This window comes from Acipenser ruthenus, chromosome 30 (genome assembly GCF_902713425.1).
Source record: "Acipenser ruthenus chromosome 30, fAciRut3.2 maternal haplotype, whole genome shotgun sequence".
Lineage (NCBI taxonomy): Eukaryota > Metazoa > Chordata > Actinopteri > Acipenseriformes > Acipenseridae > Acipenser > Acipenser ruthenus.
Window position 1 is genome coordinate 8414610 of NC_081218.1, and position 26551 is coordinate 8441160.

The 26551-nt window shown below is 41.1% G+C and overlaps 1 protein-coding gene across 7 annotated transcripts in view; it reads left to right on the forward strand.

Moving 5' to 3' along the window:
• Positions 1-26551, forward strand: part of LOC117435057 (TBC1 domain family member 22B) — a 168496-nt gene that overhangs the window by 119414 nt on the left and 22531 nt on the right. For 4 of the 7 annotated variants that reach the window (XM_059004715.1, XM_059004717.1, XM_059004720.1 and 1 more), the window contains 4 exons: positions 2489-2595; positions 4714-4890; positions 5384-5459; positions 12311-12438. In XM_059004715.1, the coding sequence (XP_058860698.1) occupies positions 2489-2595; positions 4714-4890; positions 5384-5459; positions 12311-12438 (488 nt within the window). The remainder of the gene's footprint in view (positions 1-2488; positions 2596-4713; positions 4891-5383; positions 5460-12310; positions 12439-26551) is intronic. The other 3 variants (XM_059004718.1, XM_034907759.2, XM_059004716.1) reach the window with 2 other exon arrangements.

Here is a 26551-nt window from a genome sequence, read left to right on the forward strand (position 1 = left end):
AGTGAGAATTTCTCTGCTAATGTAGTTATAAAGGGATCCTGCATATGCTCTCACTGTATATACTGCATGTGCATTATTATTATTATTATTATTATTATTATTATTATTATTATTATTTATTTCTTAGCAGACGCCCTTATCCAGGGTGACTTACAATCGTAAGCAAATACATTTCAAGTATCACAGTACAAGTATTAATACAATTAAGAGCAAGATAAATACAATGACTTTGGTTCAAGCAAGTACAAGTGTGACAAAATACTTTGAATTGTTCTGGTTTCTACATAAGAACATAAGACTCTTTACAAACGAGAGACGGTCATTCACCCCGTCTAAGCTCGCCCGGTTTCTCCTGTCTGATTGATAAGTCTAAGGGTCGATTGCACCAACATGGATTAAATAAAACTCAGTTTAGTTGATCGGGGGTTATTTTTTAAACACAGCTGCATTGCACCACAAGCATTTAAACAGGATTAGTGAATCTTCTGATTTCTGATCAGCAATCAGTCATTATCTGTATACACTATATTTAGCAAATATAAAAACAAATGTAAACAAAACAGAAGTATTCAAGCTTCTTGCAATTGGATGATGTTTGAAATTATATTCATTTCACTCATTATATACTATTTCTCTGCTCAGATGATGTTTTATATGAATTCTCAAAAAGCGACAACATGCAGCCTGTGGCTTTCCTACAACCCTTAACCTGATCTCTAGTTGTGCTGACCGGGTTGCCCTGCATTCATTCTGAATCTCAATTAACTGTAAGAATAGCTTTGTTTTACTTTGCATGAACTTAAAAATATTTTGTGTGAAAGTGTTAATAGGCTACCTAAAGTGGCAAATTCTAATATATTTATTTTATTGTCCTTGATTACGATGTTTCAGGATAAAAAGCTACAAAGTTACGGAACTTTCATCTATTTCTGTTCGCCTTGACTCAAATATACAATATAGGCTATATTTGTTTGTGACTAATGGATTTTACTAAATATATCAGGTGAGGTTTGCCCTGTTTTCCAAATTGAGACCGATTGTGAGGTTGGTTGTTTTACAGAAAAATGTACATTTTATTAAGGTGTGCTGCCATTATGTCCACATTTAAACCACCTCCAAGGAAGGTTTAAATGTAATCCACCTTTCACATTTCAATCTGAATTAAAACCAGTGGTGCAATGTGATTTATATTTTAATATTGGATTAAGAAATGTTTAACCATGGATTTATTTTAAATAAGTTAAATCTAAAACCTGGTTTAAAGTTTTGTGCAACATGATTAAAATATAATTCTTGATTTAATCTGGGTTAGTGGTTGGTGCAGCAACACTAAATCTATCTCCACTGAATTTCCAAGTGTGTTCTCTGGTCCTGGGTTCTGTACTGCATTTGAAGTATTGGTTAGGACTAATTGTATCAAGTCCTTTTAAGATTTGAAAGACTTCATGTCCCCACTAAGTCTTCGCGAGAGGTACACTACTCTCTTTCATGCACTGGCCAGCAAAGCCACATTCAAACTTCACAGATGCTCAGGTTCTGCGTAGCTGAGCTCAGCCCAGCCTGCCTTAACCATGTTGTTCTAATATATAGAGCACTGGTCTCTCCTGGTGGCTGTTGTTTCATTGACAATGCTGGTTTAGCAAACTTGCCTCAATTTAATATCCCCTTAATGTAACATCACATCTCTTTTTTTTTAAGTGCATTCTGTGGTTTTAGTCTTTCAGAGCATCTATTATGTATTGTTTTTAAATATCCAGGTTAATTATTTATGTGTCCTCCTTTGATAGTTAGCTGACCATGTGAGAAGCTGAATCTTTGTGTATTTAAAGTGTACCCAGTAGCCCTGCAGGTTACTAACGGAGGAGAGAAACACAGCCTCGCTTCCTTAGCCTGCAATTTATACCAAGCTGCTTTTAATGTTTAATAAACCATGTGGATTTAAATGCACTGTGAGAAGCGACTTGGGGCCCTGCTCTTGTCAGTACAGTCTGCTTTGTATTCCTGAGGTGTTCTGTAATTTCCTATCTTCAACATGGTAAAAAGATGAAAATCCCTGTGTGATGCAACCAGAGAATACTGAAAGTGTTGCGCTTTTCAGGCCCATTCGACATGTCCTGCTGTATTAAGATAGGCCGTCAACATTTTTAAGCGTTAGCTGCCTCAATACATTATTGCGGAGGAGTACTGTGGAAGCCAGAATATGTACATATATACTTTTAGTAAGTTTACTGAAAGAGTATTTAAAGGTCAAAACAAAACCGCTCCCCACAAAGCTTTGTGATAGCCTTGCTTTATACCTATGTCTGGGAATAACACAACTGGAGAATGTACCCTTGATAGCCTGCTGTTGTGTTTGAATTAACAGGTGAAGCCTTGCATTCAGAGTCTCCATCAAAACTCTGTATTTCTTATGAATGTATATGCACTATATCTGTACGTAAATTAAATACACAAATCAATAAAAACCTTTGTGAACTTTGTCTTACAGAGGAAGATGTGGAGAATTTTGATGTGACAATCCTACCTCAACATGTGCAAAGAAACATCGAAGCTGACAGTTTCTGGTGCATGAGTAAACTGCTTGATGGAATCCAGGTAATATCTGCCACTTCGCTCTGTTACAACAGGAGGAACTCTCCACAGCACTCATTTCCTGTCATTTCTTTTGTAAAACAATTATTTGCCACGTGGTAGCTGGACTCTGAGAAGGGAATGCAGGTCTCATAGTGCGGACGCAGCTTCTGCAGCATGTTCAATTCATAGTGCCAATTTATATTTCAGTGGCAGCATTTTATTACTTTATGAAAATAAATGATTGCATGTTGTAATGAGCATGTGCTGGCTGTTATTCACAGCCCAGTACCATCAGTACAGATTGCATTTAAAACATTGAAACAGTTATTTCCTTTTGAAGTTCAGAACACAGAACATTTCCCTATTTTGTTTGTTACATCACATTCATTGCGAAGCTTCAAATAAATTCCCCAGGAGGTTCATTTAAAAGTTCCTGCACCTCCCTCGGCTCTTGCTAGTGTTCTAACCTTAGCAGTTTGTTTTATCTTTTACAAAAAAAAAAAAAAAATGCTGCAAATGTAACCCTTGAGGTGCAGCACACAAGCGAGCCGCAAAAGTGTACAGTTCTGTAAAGTGTGCTGCTCATGCATATTCACTGGTGTGTATCGAGAGCCTCCTGACTGGTGCAGTAGTCTGTTCAGAACTGCATACACACAGTTTTATTATAACAGAACAAACATTGTTATCTTCCAGACCTTGGGAGTGTGGGTTATTGATTATGCATACTGCAGACTTCGTGTATCAGAGAGATCTTTGAACTTTTTGCTCTGGGGTTCAAGTTATGTAGGTCATCCAGGACCTGTGGTTACAGAGACATAATTACTGTGATTGAAGCCCACGTGGAAACTGAATTACACAGGCTTCACAGCCCTCCCGAACTGCGGAAATCACTCATGGAAGAATGAGCGTTACTGGAGAAACTGCTGATGTGCGTTTGCTTTGCTGCTGTTTGTGAAGCTGAAGAGCATCTCTTATCATAAGGCTGTCAGGATTGAGTGCATACAGGCTGCAAGGCCAGCTCTGGCCAGGTGCACCTGGGATGGAGAAGTGCTCATGCAGAATTGCAAAGTGTTATGAAGTGCTTATCCTCGGGGATTACAATATAAATGTGGAAACTTGTCTAAACCAGAAAGAGCATGGTACGTGAACACTGTGTCATATAGGCGGATTGAACATTATTATTTTTTTACACCAAGTAATCCAAAAGACCACGTTTATAGTTGTTCAAAACCATAATACATCATCTGTACTGTTCTTTACCTGTATCGAAATTGAATATACAGTACATAACCATCTGCACATTTGAGTCTGGTTTTCAATCAATCAATCAATCAATCTTTGTTTTACATAGCGTCTTTCATAGTGGACCACCATCATAAAGCGCTTTACAAGATAGTGAGGAACAATGCATAATACATTATATACAGTGAATGTATGTGCATAGTACATTAAATAAACAGTAAAAAAATGCAAATACATTAAATACAGGCATATTACAATGCAAATACATAAGATACGGGCATGTTACATTAAATACAAGGCTAGGATGTGAATTCTAAACATTGTGGATGCGTGTGTCATACAGAATCATACAAATAATTGAAAGCAAGAGAGAACAAGTGGGTCTTGAGAGTTGATTTGAAGCGAGCGACTGTGGGCGCTGCACGCACCAAAGCTGGGAGAGTTCCAGAGAGTCGGGGCCATGAAGCTAAAAGAGCACTCTGAGTGTGGTGCACTTTTGCTTGGGTATAACAAGAAACCCAGAGTCAGAGGACCTCAGCTTGCGTGCAGGGACTAGCGGGTCAGCAGGTTGGAGAGATACTCTGGACCTGTGTGATGAAGGGTCTTGTAGGCAAGTAGGAGAATTTTGAAAGTAATCCTTTACAGGTAGCCAGTGCAGCTGGGTAAAACAGTTGGTAATGGGATTATGTTTTTTACATCTGGTAAGGATCTTAGCAGCGGCATTTTGAACCAGCTGCAATTGGTTTATGGTGTGTGACAGAAGACCACCATAGAGAGAGTTGCAGTTGTCGAGTCGAGAGGAGATGAATGCATGACAGAGTATCTCTGCATCTGGGAGGGAAAGGTAGGGACGGACCTTTTGAGATGTTTCACGTATAGCAATCTTGATCTACGCAGGCGTCAAATCTAAGGGGATACAGAAATCTGCGTAACACCGGGCTGCCTCCCCTCATCCTACGGAGACCCATTGAAGATGTAGCTGGTGCCGGCTGCTGCCTCCTTGGTCGCTGTTATTCTGACAAAGTGAGAGCCGGACTACCTGTCCGTTGGAGTGCTCATATACTAAAATATAGGGTGTGTAAGGCGTGCAGCATTTCGCGTGCTATGATGACTGGCAAATGAATCATTTAGCTCGCCTTATTCGTGCATATTATTCAATTAGTGAATAGAGCGGGCATGCCTTCCTTTTTGCGCGCAGCATGGGTTTCTCTTACCATGCAGTATTTCAGGTAGTTTACCACCGTTTAGTGCATGAGGCCCTTTGTTTTTTGTTATCTTACTAATTATCAATATAAATTATTTATTCGGCTGTTACTCATTCAAGTGTAACCGACCACTAACTACTATATTTAACAAGGATACTGTGGTTAATTGTTTACCACATTTTTCTTTCCCATACATTACATTTCTGCACATGCTTTATCATTTCAAACCTGAGTTACCATAGCAACTCTACTTATGCCAGACACCTCTAGCAAACTGGTTTAGCATTACCACCCCATTGCACTCTGCAATTTTGTTTATGCTAATGTAGAGTAAAATTCTGTGCTCTGTTTTTCTTTTGAAGGACAACTACACGTTTGCTCAGCCAGGAATTCAGACAAAAGTCAAAGCCCTGGAAGAGCTAGTGAGCAGAATCGATGGTAAGTCTCTTGGTTTCCTTGCTGTTATTTTTGCCCTCTCTCGGTAGGTCTCTTGGTTTCCTTGCTGTGTTAGTTGTGCCCTCTCTCAGTAGGTCTCTTGGTGTCTTTGCTGTTAGTTTTGCCCTCTCTAGGTAGGTCTCTTGGTTTCCTTGCTGTTAGTTTTGCACTCTCTCGGTAGGTCTCTTGGTGTCCTTGCTGTTAGTTTTGCACTCTCTCGGTAGGTCTCTTGGTGTCCTTGCTGTTAGTTTTGCACTCACGGTAGGTCTCTTGGTTTCCTTGCTGTTAGTTTTGCACTGTCTTGGTAGGTCTCTTGGTTTCCTTGCTGTTAGTTTTGCACTGTCCTGGTAAGTCTCTTTGTTTCCTTGCTGTTAGTTTTGCCCTCTCTCGGTAGGTCTCTTGGTTTCCTTGCTGTTAGTTTTGCCCTCTCTCGGTAGGTCTCTTGGTGTCCTTGCTGTTAGTTTTGCCCTCTCTAGGTAGGTCTCTTGGTTTCCTTGCTGTTAGTTTTGCACTCTCTCGGTAGGTCTCTTGGTTTCCTTGCTGTTAGTTTTGCACTCTCTTGGTAAGTCTCGTTGTTTCCTTGCTGTTAGTTTTGCACTCTCTCGGTAGGGCTCTTGGTGTCCTTGCTGTTAGTTTTGCACTCTCTCGGTAGGTCTCTCGGTTTCCTTGCTGTTAGTTTTGCACTGTCTTGGTAAGTCTCTTGGTTTCCTTGCTGTTAGTTTTGCCCTGTCTTGGTAGGTCTCTTGGTTTCCTTGCTGTTAGTTTTGCCCTCTTCGGTAGGTCTCTTGGTTTCCTTGCTGTTAGTTTTGCCCTCTCTCGGTAGGTCTCTTGGTTTCCTTGCTGTTAGTTTTGCCCTCTCTCGTTAGGTCTCTTGGTGTCCTTGCTGTTAGTTTTGCCCTCTCTCGGTAGGTCTCTTGGTGTCCTTGCTGTTAGTTTTGCACTCTCTCGGTAGGTCTCTTGGTGTCCTTGCTGTTAGTTTTGCCCTCTCTCGGTAGGTCTCTTGGTTTCCTTGCTGTTAGTTTTGCCCTCTCTAGGTAGGTCTCTTGGTTTCCTTGCTGTTAGTTTTGCACTGTCTTGGTAAGTCTCTTTTTTTCCTTGCTGTTAGTTTTGCCCTCTCTCGGTAGGTCTCTTGGTGTCCTTGCTGTTAGTTTTGCCCTCTCTCGGTAGGGCTCTTGGTGTCCTTGCTGTTAGTTTTGCCCTCTCTCGGTAGGTCTCTTGGTTTCCTTGCTGTTAGTTTTGCCCTCTCTCGGTAGGTCTCTTGGTTTCCTTGCTGTTAGTTTTGCCCTCTCTCGGTAGGTCTCTTGGTGTCCTTGCTGTTAGTTTTGCACTCTCTCAGTAGGTCTCTTGGTGTCCTTGCTGTTAGTTTTGCCCTCTCTCGGTAGGTCTCTTGGTTTCCTTGCTGTTAGTTTTGCCCTCTCTAGGTAGGTCTCTTGGTTTCCTTGCTGTTAGTTTTGCACTGTCTTGGTAATTCTCTTTGTTTCCTTGCTGTTAGTTTTGCCCTCTCTCGGTAGGTCTCTTGGTTTCCTTGCTGTTAGTTTTGCCCTCTCTAGGTAGGTCTCTTGGTTTCCTTGCTGTTAGTTTTGCACTGTCTTGGTAAGTCTCGTTGTTTCCTTGCTGTTAGTTTTGCACTCTCTCGGTAGGGCTCTTGGTGTCCTTGCTGTTAGTTTTGCACTCTCTCGGTAGGTCTCTCGGTTTCCTTGCTGTTAGTTTTGCACTCTCTTGGTAAGTCTCTTGGTTTCCTTGCTGTTAGTTTTGCCCTGTCTTGGTAGGTCTCTTGGTTTCCTTGCTGTTAGTTTTGCCCTCTCTCGGTAGGTCTCTTGGTTTCCTTGCTGTTAGTTTTGCCCTCTCTCGGTAGGTCTCTTGGTTTCCTTGCTGTTAGTTTTGCCCTCTCTCGTTAGGTCTCTTGGTGTCCTTGCTGTTAGTTTTGCCCTCTCTCGGTAGGTCTCTTGGTGTCCTTGCTGTTAGTTTTGCACTCTCTCGGTAGGTCTCTTGGTGTCCTTGCTGTTAGTTTTGCCCTCTCTCGGTAGGTCTCTTGGTTTCCTTGCTGTTAGTTTTGCCCTCTCTAGGTAGGTCTCTTGGTTTCCTTGCTGTTAGTTTTGCACTGTCTTGGTAAGTCTCTTTTTTTCCTTGCTGTTAGTTTTGCCCTCTCTCGGTAGGTCTCTTGGTGTCCTTGCTGTTAGTTTTGCCCTCTCTCGGTAGGGCTCTTGGTGTCCTTGCTGTTAGTTTTGCCCTCTCTCGGTAGGTCTCTTGGTTTCCTTGCTGTTAGTTTTGCCCTCTCTCGGTAGGTCTCTTGGTTTCCTTGCTGTTAGTTTTGCCCTCTCTAGGTAAGTCTCTTTGTTTCCTTGCTGTTAGTTTTGCCCTCTCTCGGTAGGTCTCTTGGTGTCCTTGCTGTTAGTTTTGCCCTCTCTCGGTAGGTCTCTTGGTTTCCTTGCTGTTAGTTTTGCCCTCTCTCAGTAGGTCTCTTGGTATCCTTGCTGTTAGTTTTGCCCTCTCTCGGTAGGTCTCTTGGTTTCCTTGCTGTTAGTTTTGCCCTCTCTAGGTAGGTCTCTTGGTTTCCTTGCTGTTAGTTTTGCACTGTCTTGGTAATTCTCTTTGTTTCCTTGCTGTTAGTTTTGCCCTCTCTCGGTAGGTCTCTTTGTTTCCTTGCTGTTAGTTTTGCCCTCTCTAGGTAGGTCTCTTGGTTTCCTTGCTGTTAGTTTTGCACTGTCTTGGTAAGTCTCTTGGTGTCCTTGCTGTTAGTTTTGCCCTCTCTCGGTAGGTCTCTTAGTGTCCTTGCTGTTAGTTTTGCCCTCTCTCGGTAGGTCTCTTGGTGTCCTTGCTGTTAGTTTTGCCCTCTCTCGGTAGGTCTCTTGGTTTCCTTGCTGTTAGTTTTGCCCTCTCTCGGTAGGTCTCTTGGTTTCCTTGCTGTTAGTTTTGCCCTCTCTAGGTAGGTCTCTTGGTTTCCTTGCTGTTAGTTTTGCACTCTCTAGGTAGGTCTCTTGGTGTCCTTGCTGTTATTTTTGCCCTCTCTCAGTAGGTCTCTTGGTTTCCTTGCTGTTAGTTTTGCCCTCTCTTGGTAGGTCTCTTGGTGTCCTTGCTGTTAGTTTTGCACTGTCTTGGTAGGTCTCTTGGTTTCCTTGCTGTTAGTTTTGCACTGTCTTGGTAAGTCTCTTTGTTTCCTTGCTGTTAGTTTTGCCCTCTCTCGGTAGGGCTCTTGGTGTCCTTGCTGTTAGTTTTGCACTCTCTCGGTAGGTCTCTTGGTGTCCTTGCTGTTAGTTTTGCCCTCTCTCGGTAGGTCTCTCGGTTTCCTTGCTGTTAGTTTTGCCCTCTCTCGGTAGGTCTCTTGGTTTCCTTGCTGTTAGTTTTGCCCTCTCTAGGTAAGTCTCTTTGTTTCCTTGCTGTTAGTTTTGCCCTCTCTCGGTAGGTCTCTTGGTGTCCTTGCTGTTAGTTTTGCACTCTCTCAGTAGGTCTCTTGGTGTCCTTGCTGTTAGTTTTGCCCTCTCTCGGTAGGTCTCTTGGTTTCCTTGCTGTTAGTTTTGCCCTCTCTAGGTAGGTCTCTTGGTTTCCTTGCTGTTAGTTTTGCACTGTCTTGGTAAGTCTCTTTGTTTCCTTGCTGTTAGTTTTGCCCTCTCTCGGTAGGTCTCTTGGTGTCCTTGCTGTTAGTTTTGCCCTCTCTCGGTAGGTCTCTTGGTGTCCTTGCTGTTAGTTTTGCACTCTCTCGGTAGGTCTCTTGGTGTCCTTGCTGTTAGTTTTGCCCTCTCTCGGTAGGTCTCTTGGTGTCCTTGCTGTTAGTTTTGCACTCTCTCGGTAGGTCTCTTGGTGTCCTTGCTGTTAGTTTTGCCCTCTCTCGGTAGGTCTCTTGGTTTCCTTGCTGTTAGTTTTGCCCTCTCTAGGTAGGTCTCTTGGTTTCCTTGCTGTTAGTTTTGCCCTCTCTTGGTAGGTCTCTTGGTATCCTTGCTGTTAGTTTTGCACTCTCCAGTCGGCCGTTCCTGCTGTCGTTTGTGATGCCATGACACAAGTAAATAGCCTGGTTCCATCACAAATTCAATATGACAATATCTGATTTTCAGAATTGCGCAGTGATAGCCTTCAGTTCTGCTGTTGGACTCAGATAAATAGCTGCCGTTCCCATGTCCCTCTCCACCAGCCAAGCAAGAAATAATATTGAAAAGCATGTGAACGCAGTGGAAGCAGGATGTGTCGCTGGGAGTGTCAATCAGAAAGGAATGTTGTACAAGAGTCTTCTGACCCAGCGGGATTTAGGCAAGACATTGATTTTCACTGAATCTGAGCAGAGAGTTGCACTGAACTGCAGCTGTCTGTCTGGAGTTAGTGTAGTGACATTATACCCACACAACACAGGATTCTGTATTTGAGGACTGAAGACTCTTGCCAACAATCAAATGTTTTTGGTTGTCATTGCTGCTTCAGCACTATAAAAAGGCTCGTACACTTTGGGGGGAGAAAATAAAAACTGTAAATTACTGCTTCAAGCGCCCACAGGATTCAATTTTATGTGAACCCCTGAACACTTGCCCGATTCAATTTGCTACTGTCTTCACATTTATCAAATTTAAGACCAGAGGTGAATGTTGATGCTGTGTTATCCCTATGAAACAGTAGGCACAAAGCAAGGTTGAGATGCATTTGGGCCACTGTTTGAAAATATACAGACGTGCTCAAATTTGTTGGTACCCCTCCACAAAAAACGAAGGATGCACAATTTTCTCTGAAATACCTTGAAACTGACAAAAGTAATTGGCATTCACCATTGTTTATTCCATATTTCATAGAAATCAGACTTTGCTTTTGATTTTTTATTCAACATAATATTGTAAATAATAAAACAAATGAAAATGGCATGGACAAAAATGATGGGACCGCTAACCTAATATTTTGTTGCACAACCTTTAGAGGCAATCACTGCAATCGAACGTTTTCTGTAGCTCTCAATGAGACTTCTGCACCTGTTAACAGGTAGTTTGGCCTACTTTTCCTGAGCAAACTGCTCCAGCTGTCTCAGGTTTGGTGGGTGTCTTCTCCAGACTGCAAGTTTCAGCTCTTTCCATAGATGTTCGATAGGATTCAGATCAGGACTCATCGAAGGCCACTTCAGAATAGTCCAATGTTTTGTTCTTATCCATTCTTGGGTGCTTTTAGTGTGTTTTGGGTCATTATCCTGTTGGAGGACCCATGACCTGCGACTGAGACAGAGCTTTCTGACACTGGGCAGTACGTTTCGCTCCAGAATGCCTTGATAGTCTTGAGATTTCATTGTGCCCTGCACAGATTCAAGGCACCCTGTGCCAGGCGCAGCAAAGCAGCCCCAAAACATAACCGAGCCTCCTCCATGTTTCACTGTAGGTATGGTGTTCTTTTCTTTGAAAGCTTCATTTTTTCGTCTGTGAACATAGAGCTGATGTGACTTGCCAAAAAGCTCCAGTTCTGACTCATCTGTCCAAAGGACATTCTCCCAGAAGGATTGTGGCTTGTCAATATGCATTTTAGCAAATTCCAGTCTGGGTTTTTTATGTTTTTCTGTCAAAAGTGGAGTCCTCCTGGGTCTTCTTCCATGGAGCCCACTTTCGCTCAAAAAGCGACGGATGGTGCGATCACAAACTGACGTACCTTCACCTTGGAGTTCAGCTTGTATCTCTTTGGCAGTTATCCTTGGTTCTTTTTCTACCATTCGCACTATCCTTCTGTTCAATCTGGGGTCGATTTTCCTCTTGCGGCCGCGCCCAGAGAGGTTGGCTACAGTTCCATGGACCTTAAACTTCTTAATAATATTTGCAACTGTTGTCACAGGAACATCAAGCTGCTTGGAGATGGTCTTGTAGCCTTTACCTTTACCATGCTTGTCTATGATTTTCTTTCTGATCTCCTCAGACAACTCTCTCCTGTGCTTTCTCTGGTCCATGTTCAGTGTGGTGCACACAATGATACCAAACAGCACAGTGACTACTTTTCTCCATTTAAATAGGCTGAATGACTGATTACAAGATTGGAGACATGTGTGATACTAATTAAAAAAAACTAATTAGTTTGAAATATCGCTATAATCCAATTATTTATTATCTTTTCTAAGGGGTACCAACAAATGTGTTAATTTGGGATGCTTAACATCTCGGAGACAACAACCTGAACATCAGTGTTGGGATGAAATGAACAGTTACTGCAGTTCCCTTTTGCTGAGAGAAGACTGTTCGGTCCAGCACCATGCAGCAGAGCTGGCCCCTCCCAGTCCCCCCGATCGTAAACAGCAGCACTCGCGAACACATACAGTGCTTCCCCTTTATAACTCTGTAGTTGGGAGCCATAGTTCAGAGACTGTGCTATTTGTGTTCCGCCTTATAACGAGAATACTAGTGCTAGTGTAATGGCCTTGTAACCTGTTCCGCGGTAAAGGACTGCCTTATAAAGTGGGAGCACTGTACCTGCAATTAACACATTGCTACTGAAACCAAAAGAAATAAACTCTTTAAACTTATTTTATAGTACTGAGTCACCAATTCATAATACATGTAAAGCATGATTCATCATAGAAAAGAAGGCATACTTTTGCCTATAACCAGCGTGCCTTCCAATGGTTTATACAACAATATGTAAGAAACACATCATTATCCTTGTCTCTCTTAACCATTTGACTTGACTGTGGTGGCTTGAGCTGGCAAAGCAATAAAATAAATAATGCGGTGGCTGTTTATTTTCATTGTTGTCTTTTAAACAGTAGAAGGATACACATCAGTTGTAGATGCGGCACTGTAAAAGTACGTTCCAGGGCTTCATAAACTGTACTAGTCCACAGGAGGGGCAGGCTTGATGCAGTGTTGCATTGTGATTTGATTATTAGTTGTCATTGTGTTGTATTTCAGAGCATGTCCACAATCACTTCCAGAAGTACGAAGTGGAGTATCTGCAGTTTGCATTCCGGTGGATGAATAACCTGCTAATGAGGGAGCTTCCCCTGCGATGTACCATCAGACTCTGGGACACTTACCAGGTACAGAACCCCCTGCTGGCTTCAAAGGCTCTGTTTTGTCAGAGAATGATATTGTGTGTGTCTTTAATGCGTGGCAAAAAAATTGTGTCGGATGTAGGCAGTCTCGAGTCACGGACTTCAACACTTGCAAGGAATCTAAACTTTAGGCTTATGCAGGGCCCCCACCCCCTGCTTTCAACCAGCACAGAGCTTGCATTGTTGAATGATAATTAACTGCAGAGGGCCTGTCTAAATGCTGCACAGGTGTTAGCTTCCAGAGGAATCATCCCTCTTTTCTTTCAAAAGTATTCTGCAGAGGTAGTAGAGCACTGGCATACAGTAAGTTTAGAGAAAGCTTAGGAGGGCTCTGCTGTTTTCCTTGTTCTTTGATAATGTTTGGTGCTGCAATAAAATATCATATTTACAGATATACGCTGACTGGTAATTCGAAAATCCTTTAGTATTCAATGTATGCCAATGCCAGGGATGGAAATACTACTCCTATTGCATAGCAGTTTGATCCGTTTCTTGTTTTGCTGTGAGTGTATAAAGACTCATCTGAGCTTGTTACCTATTCATTGTGTGTAATCAAGCTCCTAGTAAAACCTGGAATGCAGTAATGTTGTACTGTGTACGTTTATTTTTAAATCATAAGGGACAGATACAGTTAATTAGATTGCAGATTCTGCAAGTGAGTCAGACTCTGGCCAGCTCAGTTAGCTGGCAGTTACCTTTGCTAAAGAACTCAGGTTATTGACACAGTCCCATTTTCTGAATACTGATAAAGCTCAAAGCAAAAAGGTGAAAGCGTGGAGAGAAATTAGCCACGGAATGAGGTGATCAGCCAAGCTTACCTCCGGATAGACTAACTTGTTATGCACTAGATAAGTGAGTTTTATCCTAAAAATTGTAGCACAAACAAGGAACTTGGTAAAGGAAAAATAAGATGTTAATGAGGACATTAATCTCCACAATGTGATTTCTGCAAAGCTGTGTGGCTAATTGCTCTGTTATCTGGTTGGTGGTGAAAGCCTCCTTTTGGGAATATAGAATACTTCTTGCAAATCTGCCAAATCCACATTCTGTTTCTGCTACACTTACTGATGGTGCTTATTTGCTGGTGCTGCCTGGACTTGAATAGTAGTAATAATAATAAGAAAGCAATACACTACTTCTAGCAGTTTGAGGCATTCTGGCCTTTCATATACGTATAATTAGGCGCTTTATATTATGCATTGATCAGGGCTGGCTGGCTGTCTGTCTGTCGGTCTGTCTTTCACACACAATAATTGCATTTTCACAAACGTTTGTCATGGTCTTCTGGCCTCCCATTTCAGATTCCAATGAATTATACAAACTCTAGCTAACATATGTGAAAGTGGTCCAGTATTAGAGGACCCTACGTATGTGTGTTCAATGTATGTTTATTTTTTTAACCTTCTGACTTGGATTACATAATGACTAAATAAGATCATTTCAAGCCAACCAAAACAGTTTCTATTTGTTGTTTACCATGTTGTATCTGCATGCATGATCTGATGTGACTGTCTTTAGCAGGTTGCAGCTATGGCTCCCTATGCACAATTGCATTTAATAAGTAAAACCCACTTTGCTTTACTTTACATAACCTTTATTTGCATAGAAAGATAACGCTCAAGATATAAAACACTCCTTCAGCTTTGCAATTTAAAAGCAATTGAAGTTTCTATTTTATTCTAATTCCATTCCCTGGCATAATGTATTATTGTGATGAGCACTAACCACAGCCCCAAGAGACCTGCTTGAGATATACATGAGCCAGCTGGTGCGCTGTGCACGTTGTGTAATGCTGGTAATATTGTCCTGACATTTACACACACAAATTCACTACTGGAACATCAGCAGAAGTCCTCACTTTTATCAAGTTTCCGTACTTTGTGTACTGCCCATGAGGTCAGGTGAAACGGGTCTCAGATGATAGACATACTGTATATATCTTTGTTTCTCTGTTATCTCTGTCTCAGTGCTTTGCAAAGCAAGAGAATTGTTCTTAATTCAGCCTCAACCAAATATTTTATCAGCAGGTGAATCATTGTCTGCTGTAGAAACAGAAAATGAAGGGATTGCTTTTTTTAAAAAATTGCATTTCTCCCTGTAATGAAATGTTGTGTTCACACAATACTTAAAGCTCCTGTCTTTCCCAAGGTAATCTCCAGGACCCCTTTCCTGTCTGTCTTTCCCAAGGTACTCTCCAGAACCTCTTTCCACTCCTCTTTCCCAAGGCAATCTCCAGAACCTCTTTCCACTCCTCTTTCCCATGGTAATCTCCAGAGCCCCTTTCCACTCCTCTTTCCCAAGGCAATCTCCAGAAACTCTTTCCACTCCTCTTTCCCAAGGCAATCTCCAGAACCTCTTTCCACTCCTCTTTCCCAAGGCAATCTCCAGAACCTCTTTCCACTCCTCTTTCCCAAGGCAATCTCCAGAACCTCTTTCCACTCCTCTTTCCCAAGGCAATCTCCAGAACCTCTTTCCACTCCTCTTTCCCATGGTAATCTCCAGAGCCCCTTTCCACTCCTCTTTCCCAAGGCAATCTCCAGAACCTCTTTCCACTCCTCTTTCCCATGGTAATCTCCAGAGCCCCTTTCCACTCCTCTTTCCCAAGACAATCTCCAGAACCTCTTTCCACTCCTCTTTCCCATGGTAATCTCCAGAGCCCCTTTCCACTCCTCTTTCCCATGGTAATCTCCAGAACCTCTTTCCACTCCTCTTTCCCATGGTAATCTCCAGAGCCCCTTTCCACTCCTCTTTCCCATGGTAATCTCCAGAACCTCTTTCCACTCCTCTTTCCCAAGGTAATCTCCAGAAACCCTTTTTTGCCTGTTTCCTACTGAAAGAAGGTATGAAGCTGAATTACTTCTTGAGAACATACTTTAGAGGCATTAAGTAAACAGTGATTGATCCTGTGTAACCCATCTTTCAGACAGACAACAGCTAGCTCCATATGGTGTAAGTACAGGCAGTCCTCATGGGGGGACTCTCTGTGCACCTTCATAAAAAACATATTTTTGGGGGAAAGCTAATGCACAAAAAGTACAGCTGCATTGCATTTTAGAGCTTGCTATTTCATTGATTCTCGGTTTAGAACTATTCATAGGTCAGTTTTCTACAGTGAAAGCAGAAATAAAACAGTTTTCATTCAGTCTTGTTGTTATACCAAGTACCATTCACCAAAAATAAATAAATAATAGAATCAGCCAATAAAATCTATAGCTGAAAGCAGCCTCTGACATGCCAGGGAGTGCAGGAGGAGAGGGTCAACATGGTGATTTCTGAAAGCTGAGTATAGACACGGGTAACCTTTCATAGGACCTAGATAGAGATGCATCTGTATGGCTGTCACCATCTGTTTGCATCACTAAAGTGGAGGCATTTCCCTTTAAAATAGTACATTAATGTTTTTAATTCACTATGGCAGCCATAGTATTTTCCCACAAGCCGCGTAAAGAGAGGCTGCTACTGTGCAAAAGAAAGAAAATCAATAGAACTCAAAGCACTTAATTGAGCTTAATCATTCCCTTCAAAGCCATTATTCCTCCAGCTTTTCTTTATTTCTGCTACGACCAGGGTTTCGTACGTACAAATATACAGGAGCGTACAGAAGAGGGGATGTGGAAGCCAAACAAGATGGTATTATTTCTGGGCCAGTTATTGTTACAATCTGCCAGGAAAACAGTTTGATTAACCCTTCCAAGAGATTTACAGGATTATAAGGAGCAACTGTCTCATTTAACATTTAACAAGCTGTTCTTCCACGGAGGACTTGTGTCGCCCCTGCGGCCCTTCTGCACTGCAGCAGAAAAAGGGCTGATCTCATTAACCCCTAACTCCACCCTGCAAAAAAAATGGCACAATATTAGAAAACACTTTATCTGCTATAATGATCATCTATAAATATGTTATACAAATGATGGATACTAATATTCAAAACATACCAAGATAAAACATGTAACTAAAGCATGTTAATAAACTTTATACAGGAATTGACTTTATAACATAACAAGAAGCCTCCCACTATCAGAGTGATTATACAGCCAGCGCGCCCTAATCGGGATACTGATAATCTGGATACAACTCTGGGAGACGGTTCTTCCCGATGCTGTTTATGTTGTTTAATTGAGACGTCACTTCTTTTAATTGAGATACAGTATTTTCAAATGATGAATAGAGACGGGTCCGTGTAGCGCAGTGCAGTGAGTACGTGATTGCGCTGTGACTTGTGTAAGCCACATTGAACTCCTGAAGGAGCTGGAGTTGGTGTGTCAACATCGCAGGTGCCTCACCTTGTGATAACATGTGATTTTATTATTTTTCATTTCAAGGCATGTCATATGCAGACAGGCTAAAAGAATTGAATCTATTCAGTCTTGAACAAAGAAGACTATGCGGTGATCTGATTCAAGCATTCAGGTATTGACAATGTCGACCCAGGGGACTTTTTTGACCTGAAAAAAGAAACAAGGACCAGGGGTCACAAATGGAGATTAGATAATGGGGAATTCAGAACAGAAAATAGGAGGCACTTTTTTTACACAGAGAATTGTGAGGGTCTGGAACCAACTCCCCAGTAATGTTGTTGAAGCTGACACCCTGGGATCCTTCAAGAAGCTGCTTGATGAGATTCTGGGATCAATAAGCTACTAACAACCAAACGAGCAAGATGGGCTGAATGGGGCCTCCTCTTGTTTGTAGACTTTCTTATTTTCTTATGTAGAAAACAAAACATTTTGTTTAAAAATAAAAAAAGCAATGGACTCTTATGTTAAATTATGTATTTAACATGTAATCATAATTTGATGTAATTTCTTTTCATTTAGAAGCATGTGTAAAAAGTGTGACTAAGGTCGTCTCAAATGGGGACAGCCGTTATTCGTGATATTTTTAGTCTCCCGAGGTGTCCTGATTTAAGCGGGGTCCACTGTAATAAAATCGTACTGACCTGCTATCCCCTGTTAACCCTCGTCAGCGCCTGTAATTAAATGGTTATAAATGCTTATCAATGCATTCTGAAACACAAGTGGCAGCTGAATCTCTTCAGAAGCAGTTCTGATTCAACACAATGAAGGTGTCACAGTAATACATTCAACCTTCATAGTGAAGCATGTGGCTGCAACAAGCCTGCACTGTTGTGTATTTCCACCTCTTTATTTGTGTTTCAAGATACAGATTTCCCAGACGCAGTGGATTGCGTGTGTTTTTGTATCCTTTGCAAACGGATCTATCATAAAGGATCAGAGTATTTGTGCACTGTATGTTTGTAACATGTATGTTGAGGATTCCTTTGTTACATTTTGACACTACGAAACAAACATTTTTTTGGAGGGGGGTTGGGGGTTGGGTTGGGGGGTGACACGAGATAGAAAAGGTTACCTTATGCAGTTCCTGACCATTAATCTTCTTTCTGTCCATATTCATTGCACTGCTACCTGCTGTTTAATCAATGTGTTTCGTGCATGTGTAGGAGTTACAGTAATCCATGCGGTTTCTCATCTTTAACAGGTAATTTCATTAACTTGGGGGCGGATGTTAAAACAAGCACCTTGCTATTGTGTATACAGACATTTCTTTTGTTTACTCCAGTATGATAAGATAATACAAAACAAATAATATAGCCATTTATTTAAATTCTAGAATACTCTCCATTTGCTTTCAAATTGTAAAGCAAGATCTCAGGAATACATACAGGGCTGCTACACTGACATGTATTAGTACAGAGAGGTGCTGTTAGTGACGCCTTCATGATTACAGAACTTACCTGGCTTTCTATATAAATCCGACAGGAATACATACAGGGCTGCTAAACTGAAATGTATTAGTACAGAGGTGTTGTTAGGGACGCCTTCATGATTACAGAACTTACCTGGCTTTCTATATATTCCTCCTAATATTCCTATTCTTCACGATGGAACTTGCCTATCCAATTTCAGTTTTAATGTATTTTATTTATATAGTGCCTTTCATACCACAGTATCTGATTTACATGTCCGTTAAAACTGAAAGAAGTACACAATATCAAGAAGTGAAATGAACAAAGTAACAAATAATATCATTAAAGGGCAGCAGTGTGGAGTAGTGGTTAGGGCTCTGGACTCTTGACCGGAGGGTTGTGGGTTCAATCCCCAGTGGGGGACACTGCTGTTGTACCCTTGAGTAAGGTACTTTACCTAGATTGCTTCAGTAAAAACCCAGCTGTATAAATGGGTAATTGTATGTAAAAAAAATGTGATATCTGTATAATGTGAAATAATGTATAATGTGATAACTTGTAACAATTGTAAGTCGCCCTGGATAAGGGCGTCTGCTAAGAAATAAATAATAATAATAAATAATAATAAATAATAACAATAGAAAAAACTATTGAAGAAAACAGGAAATTAATAAGAATGATGAAACACAAAATTACAAAAATAAGCAAATAAAATAGATAAAAACACGTATTTGTTAGTCAGGTTAAAAAGGCTAAAAACTGTAAAAGCCCTCATTTACTACTGCATGCATTGGGCTACCAAGGATGTGTTGCTGGGATTGGCCCAGTTTTGCCCTGATGAAGAAGCGAGGAGTTGTTTGTGTTCCTCCTGCAGAACAGACGGAAGCAGTACTGCTGTGCTCAAATCTTCAATGCCTCCCCTTCACAGTGATTGCACAGCCACTGTACAGCTGTGATTAGCATGCCTGGCTGTGGGCTGTAAGATGGTCTGAGACCATCGTTTTTGTGAAGTGCCATGTTTCACCTCACTGGTGCTGGCACTTCATGATTCTGCACACTGAGCTGCCGAAGATCCGGTGAGTCGGCCAAGGATTCTGGTAGGCGTATTTTTGGAGTAAAGCACGATACTTGTGATGGGTCCAGCTGTGTGCTCAAGTGCCTCTCACAGACATTCCGTTTGCAAACAATTAGCATCATAATACAATTTATCAATGTACTTTACGCTGTTCAGAGAAGCAAAAACCATGCAAAGAGCTATTCAAGACAGTTGACGCCATCCCCTACTAATTATCAAACAAACAGCCATCCGTTTTAAAGCTGTTTTGCTCTTTTGTCTGCCAGCGTTTGTGGGTGTGTGTGCATGCGTGCGTGTGTGTGTGTGTGTGTGTGTGTGTGTGTGTCTAACCCCTGCTTTAATAAATAGGCAGCGGTTGGACAAATCGCATCACCAGCTGAAGTTAATTTGTGCCCCTCAGTTTTATTACAGTTCAGTGCTCCAGCAGCTGAGGGAGAGTGCTTGTGGCAGGTTTGAAGAGGGGGATAGTGTTTTCTGGAAATTGAAACAGACCAATTCAATAAAGGATAGAAAATGCATTAAAGTCAAGCTAAAAATCTGAAATTTGAGGAGGTGGAATAAAAAGCAAACACTGGCCTTAGTATTGACACAGCAGAGTCCATCTGTCCGATTAAGGTTCATGTAGAAACATGTACACACTCACACATGCAGAGATGCATGCAGGAGTTACACTTGAGTGAATGATGCTAGGGGCACCAGTAAAACAGATGTACAAGGCATCATCACTGGCTAATTGGAGGCAGTATCCTCTGCAAAAGTTGAGGGCTGTTATAAAGGACCATGGCAATTTGATAGAGCCTGCCACCGCGATTGCAATGAAGACATTAGTGAAGAAAGAAAAGAGATACAACCAGTTTGCTGAGCAAGTTCAGTGTAGAGTGACGTGGGAAGTCGTGGTTTTGAATGAGTTCTAGTTATTGTGGTGTTTGTTTGTATACAGTTGTTCAGGTAAGTGGGAGATTCTTGCCCCTAGGGAAGCTGGATATAAATACATGATTGCTCCTTGTGAAGCTGCTTAGTATTCCGGCAATGCCTCTTTGCTGCAAAAGCCCTCCCGCCCCTCGCGAGGAACAGTGATAACAAGAGAATGAGTGTTTTAGAGGTGACGGGGAGCTGGTGAAGCTGAGAGTACCACAGGGGCTGTCTGATGAATAACGCTAGCGTTGAAAGGTTTCACTAAACAACTTGCTCAGCAGGCATTAGCTACTGTGGGATTAAAGTTCCTGCAAAAGACAGATGGGGAACAAATAAAGAGCATGCACATACTGAGAAAGGGCTCAGCCAGGAAATGCAGCTTAAAAATAATACACATATACAGTGCCTTGCGAAAGTATTCGGCCCCCTTGAACTTTGCGACCTTTTGCCACATTTCAGGCTTCAAACATAAAGATATGAAACTGTAATTTTTTGTGAAGAATCAACAACAAGTGGGACACAATCATGAAGTGGAACGAAATTTATTGGATATTTCAAACTTTTTTAACAAATAAAAAACTGAAAAATTGGGCGTGCAAAATTATTCAGCCCCTTTACTTTCAGTGCAGCAAACTCTCTCCAGAAGTTCAGTGAGGATCTCTGAATGATCCAATGTTGACCTAAATGACTAATGATGATAAATAGAATCCACCTGTGTGTAATCAAGTCTCCGTATAAATGCACCTGCACTGTGATAGTCTCAGAGGTCCGTTTAAAGCGCAGAGAGCATCATGAAGAACAAGGAACACACCAGGCAGGTCCGAGATACTGTTGTGGAGAAGTTTAAAGCCGGATTTGGATACAAAAAGATTTCCCAAGCTTTAAACATCCCAAGGAGCACTGTGCAAGCGATAATATTGAAATGGAAGGAGTATCAGACCACTGCAAAACTCCAAGACCTGGCCGTCCCTCTAAACTTTCAGCTCATACAAGGAGAAGACTGATCAGAGATGCAGCCAAGAGGCCCATGATCACTCTGGATGAACTGCAGAGATCTACAGCTGAGGTGGGAGACTCTGTCCATAGGACAACAATCAGTCGTATACTGCACAAATCTGGCCTTTATGGAAGAGTGGCAAGAAGAAAGCCATTTCTTAAAGATATCCATAAAAAGTGTCGTTTACAGTTTGCCACAAGCCACCTGGGAGACACACCAAACATGTGGAAGAAGGTGCTCTGGTCAGATGAAACCAAAATCGAACTTTTTGGCAACAATGCAAAACGTTATGTTTGGCGTAAAAGCAACACAGCTCATCACCCTGAACACACCATCCCCACTGTCAAACATGGTGGTGGCAGCATCATGGTTTGGGCCTGCTTTTCTTCAGCAGGGACAGGGAAGATGGTTAAAATTGATGGGAAGATGGATGGAGCCAAATACAGGACCATTCTGGAAGAAAACCTGATGGAGTCTGCAAAAGACCTGAGACTGGGACGGAGATTTGTCTTCCAACAAGACAATGATCCAAAGCATAAAGCAAAATCTACAATGGAATGGTTCACAAATAAACATATCCAGGTTTTAGAATGGCCAAGTCAAAGTCCAGACCTGAATCCAATCGAGAATCTGTGGAAAGAACTGAAAACTGCTGTTCACAAATGCTCTCCATCCAACCTCGCTGAGCTCGAGCTGTTTTGCAAGGAGGAATGGGCAAAAATTTCAGTCTCTCGATGTGCAAAACTGATAGAGACATACCCCAAGCGACTTACAGCTGTAATCGCAGCAAAAGGTGGCGCTACAAAGTATTAACTTAAGGGGGCTGAATAATTTTGCACGCCCAATTTTTCAGTTTTTTATTTGTTAAAAAAGTTTGAAATATCCAATAAATTTCGTTCCACTTCATGATTGTGTCCCACTTGTTGTTGATTCTTCACAAAAAATTACAGTTTCATATCTTTATGTTTGAAGCCTGAAATGTGGCAAAAGGTCGCAAAGTTCAAGGGGGCCGAATACTTTCGCAAGGCACTGTATATTGCAAAATATAAATACATATGAAGAAGTACAAACTAATTACATTAATATCATAATAAAAGTGAGAATTTTAGCAGATTGTATAAAAAAAATATTTAAATCAAAAGAATTTAAAAAATGACATGCTCCCTCAAAATCCAAGAACAGGTTTGGTTAGAGCTAACCCAGAAATGCATAAAGGTAAACACCCAATGCGAGTGATTGTTAGCACAGTTGATAACCCCACATACGTTATTGCAGAAATAGCTGAGAGGCAGATACAACACATTTTCTGAATAGGATTAACAGATTAACAAATAAACTTCCAGAGAATACTATTTTATTTGGATGTAAAATCCCTGTACCCCAGTGTTCCTAGGAATGAAACTTTAGAGTCATGTGAAGAGGCACTGGATAACAGAAAAGATAAATACATAATACCGACAGAAGAGATATTAAATATGATCAAGATAGTTTTAGGAAATAGTTACTTTACATTTGGAAATAAATGTTTCAAGCATTTTGCAAGCACTTGTATCGGTAAATGGGAGGATATGTTGTTGGGTAAAGTGTACAAAAAACCTTTAGAATACATAATATACATGGATGACATTTTCTGAATATGATCATATGGAGAGGAATCTCCTTTCCTGTTTCGTGAATTAGCAAATAATATCCATCCTAATATTTCAGTAGATCTAAGGTGGACAAAATCAGAAATTGAATTCTTAGATACCTTTGTTAAACTTGATCAAGGATTTATTAAAACAGATCTTTACTCAAAACCTACTGATATGCATCAGTACCTACATGTGTCATCTTCATATCCTATTCATACAAAAAGAGCTATTCCTAAAGGACTGGGTATAAGGATAACAATAATCTGTTCTGATGAAAATGACTATAAAAAAACAGAGAAAGGAATTAAAAATAAATCTTAAAAAAGGGGATGTGAAGAACAGATTATTGAGAAAGAATTGAGAAAAGTTGACAAACTCAATAGAAATTAACTACTTGAATATAAGAAAAGGAAAAAGAAGGTTAAAAGAGTACCATTAATAATTACATATACTAAATTATTACCCAACATTTCAAACATAGTTTGGAAGCATTTACGCTTTCATAATTCAGAGAAAATGGAAAGAATATTCCCGAAAGTGCCGATTGTGGCTTTTAGAAGGGATGCAAACTTAGCTGACATTTTGGTACATAGTACACATAAATGGATCGTAGACACATTACAGGACATTCAAACCTGTAAGAGCACATGTAAGGTATGCAAATACATTTGTAAAGGTAAAATTGAAATCGCAAATAGAGAAAAAAAAGTAGACAATGTACAATATAGAAGACTAAAATAAAATAAATGGATAAATAAACTCAGTACCAGGATGCCTGAAGGTTTAAACAGAAAGGAACAGTAGATCATTACATCATCACCTACAGTATGTGGTGAATGACATCACAAACACATTAATATATTTAAATAGAAATAAATGAGTGTGGTTGCCATGGCATCCAAAGTCTGTAAGTACCTCCACTGTTTGTTTTCAAACACACTTTCCCTTGACAAAGGCGTGTAATACAGTATATATTCCTTATTACAGGGAGTGACATGCAGTTGAAGTATAATGAAGTTTGGAGTGCTGGCTTGCTGATCCCCTTGAACAGATGAACTCTTGAGGGGGAGGCAGAGAAAATATTCTGGTTTATATGAGAAGTGGATGAAACTCGTACACTCTCGGTCAAATTCACTTTGTGTGTTATATCTTTTGGTCTGGTGCTGCTGTTTTAGATATGATTTTGCAAGGGTTCTGTATATCTAAACATTTACGCTGACAGGATTGGCTACAGTCGCAGGTTCGACAATAAATAGCCACTAGTTCAAGCTGTACCTGAGATGCATGAGAATTCTTAAATATTTTCTTTTGTTCTATTGAATTCTTAAAGAGATTGTGCACAAGTGTTGATGATTTTGAAATAATGTGCATACAGCTCAAAAGTGATTTTGTGGTGCTGTACTTTTCCTTTTAAAGGGTTCCACTGCCAATTAACAGACACCTTCAGCCATTCATCTAATTAACACTAATCCACCATGAGGGAAATAATTTGTTTGCACAATCGGCACAGTGTGAATTGAAATCATTCAGATTCCGTTCAGTATTAGAGAGCTTGGAGGCACAGTTTGCATAATCCATGCATGTCCCTACAGAGCACTGTAATCAACAGAAAAGCATAAAGTGACCAAACAAGCTCTGCCTGACTTCTAGAATGACCTGAGACACAGTGGTGTGGAGGTGCCACCTGCAGTGTGGGTCCTCCATAGCCACGCCCTCACCGTGCTGGAGGAAATGAGATCACGCAAGGAGAGCAGCTCTCAATAAGAGTAAGCTGAGCTCATTGTTCATGCACACTTCTCATGCACAGATACCTGTTGTTCTTGCATACAAGAGGGTGCAGGTTTTTGTCTTTATTAGTTTGTTATTTTTTTCCTCTGTTAAATGTTCTGTCCGCTTCTCAGTCGTCCCTTGTACTGTGGCTGCTTTATTTCATCACAGTCTCTGGTGGTTTCGGTAGGTTATAAATTGGTGTTCACCCCTGTGATATATTTTGTTCTTGTGGAGGAAATAGGAAAATGATTAGCGATAAACACAGTGGCTCTCCAGGAAGCTGCAGGAGTCGAGCCCCCGAGGGGGATGAGCCAAGGCAGCTGATGCATCATTGATGCGTCCTGTTGGCAGGGGTCTCCGAGTATGCCAGTCGCTTCGCTCTCGTTTTTATTTCCCTGTTACCTTTCCAGGACTCCTTAACCATTCAGTCAAACAGTTCTTTACAGCATATTCTTTTATTTCTGTTGCCTGGAAATCTGCAGCAGTTGCAAAGGTTTATATATAGCTTTTGGGGAAAAAAAAAGTGTTCTTGTGGAAATCTATTTTTTCATTGTTAAGTTTTATACAGTTTAAATGGTTGATATCCCTTTTTTATACCATTCATGAAGTCCTCTGAAGAGCTGTGTGTCTTAGTGGAGCACACTGTATAGTACCTGGGGATGTATTCTGCCAGTGCAAAGAGCCTTTGGAGGAAACACCCTGGTTTGCTGCATGATAGTCAACAGAACTAATAATTGCATTTGATGTTGTTGGATTTTCAATACATAGGGATACAAAATAGGTTATGTCTGTTTTTAAGGTCTTGTAATGAAACGTGTATACATTTGTAAATGTAAACTGTATTTGAGGATCCACGTTGTAGCATTTTATTGAGCACATGGGAATATGGACGCCCATGTGTCCTGTGCCACAGCTGTACTCACACACTGTTACTTTGATGAAATGAAAGACGTGTCCTAATGGTTGCTTTGCTAACGATCAATGCAGAATGGCATAAAGCTCCATCGCTGTAAATAACAGCATGAATCAAAGTAATGGACTGCTGTTCACTGTGCTGTATTTATTGCTAGCTGGGCCTGTTGATTCTCATTTTTGTCATAAGAAAGGAAGCGGTATGCACCAGGCTTCATTCATTCTGACACTGAACACTCCGCTCAGAGGGAGGCAGTGATGCATTTCGGGAAAAACACCTTTTCAGCTCGGACCAAAGGGGTTTATTGAATTTGTAGATTGTGAAAAGAATGTAAAGGGAGTTGTCTACTTGTGCATGCCTGAGAGTGGCGTTTAATCTAAGGAATGGGAGAACACCACGTACAAAAGGAGGCTGTGTGGTCCAGTGGTTAAAGAAAAGAGCTTGTAACCAAGAGGTCCCACCTCAGCCACTGACTCATTGTGTGACCCTGAGCAAGTCACTTAACCTCCTTGTGCTCTGTCTTTCGGGTGAGACGTAGTTGTAAGTGACTCTGCATCTGATGCATAGTTCACACACCCTAGTCTCTGTAAGTCGCCTTGGATAAAGGCGTCTGCTAAATAAACAAATAATAATAATATGGGATTAACCCTTAGGGGCTGATTTAAGGATAGCCGCAGTGCAAAGAATTGTGGCTGCAAAATCCAAATTGCCTAGCGGACAATGCAAGTTACTCAACAGACACATAAAATGATAATGAGGATCTCAATGAGCGCTGCCTATGCATTGGGGTGTTTACTTACAGACACTGAGATTTGTGGGGCACGAAAATCAAACCAAACAAAAAAAATGTCAGAGGAAGGGCCAAAAGTCCTGTAGGTTTTATACACCTCTTAATTATGGGCAGCAGTGTGGAGTAGTGGTTAGGGCTCTGGACTCTTGACCGGAGGGTCGTGGGTTCAATCCTAGGTGGGGGACACTGCTGCTGTACCCTTGAGCAAGGTACTTTACCTAGATTGCTCCAGTAAAAACCCAACTGTATAAATGGGTAATTGTATGTAAAAAATAATGTAATAATGTGTACAAAAAA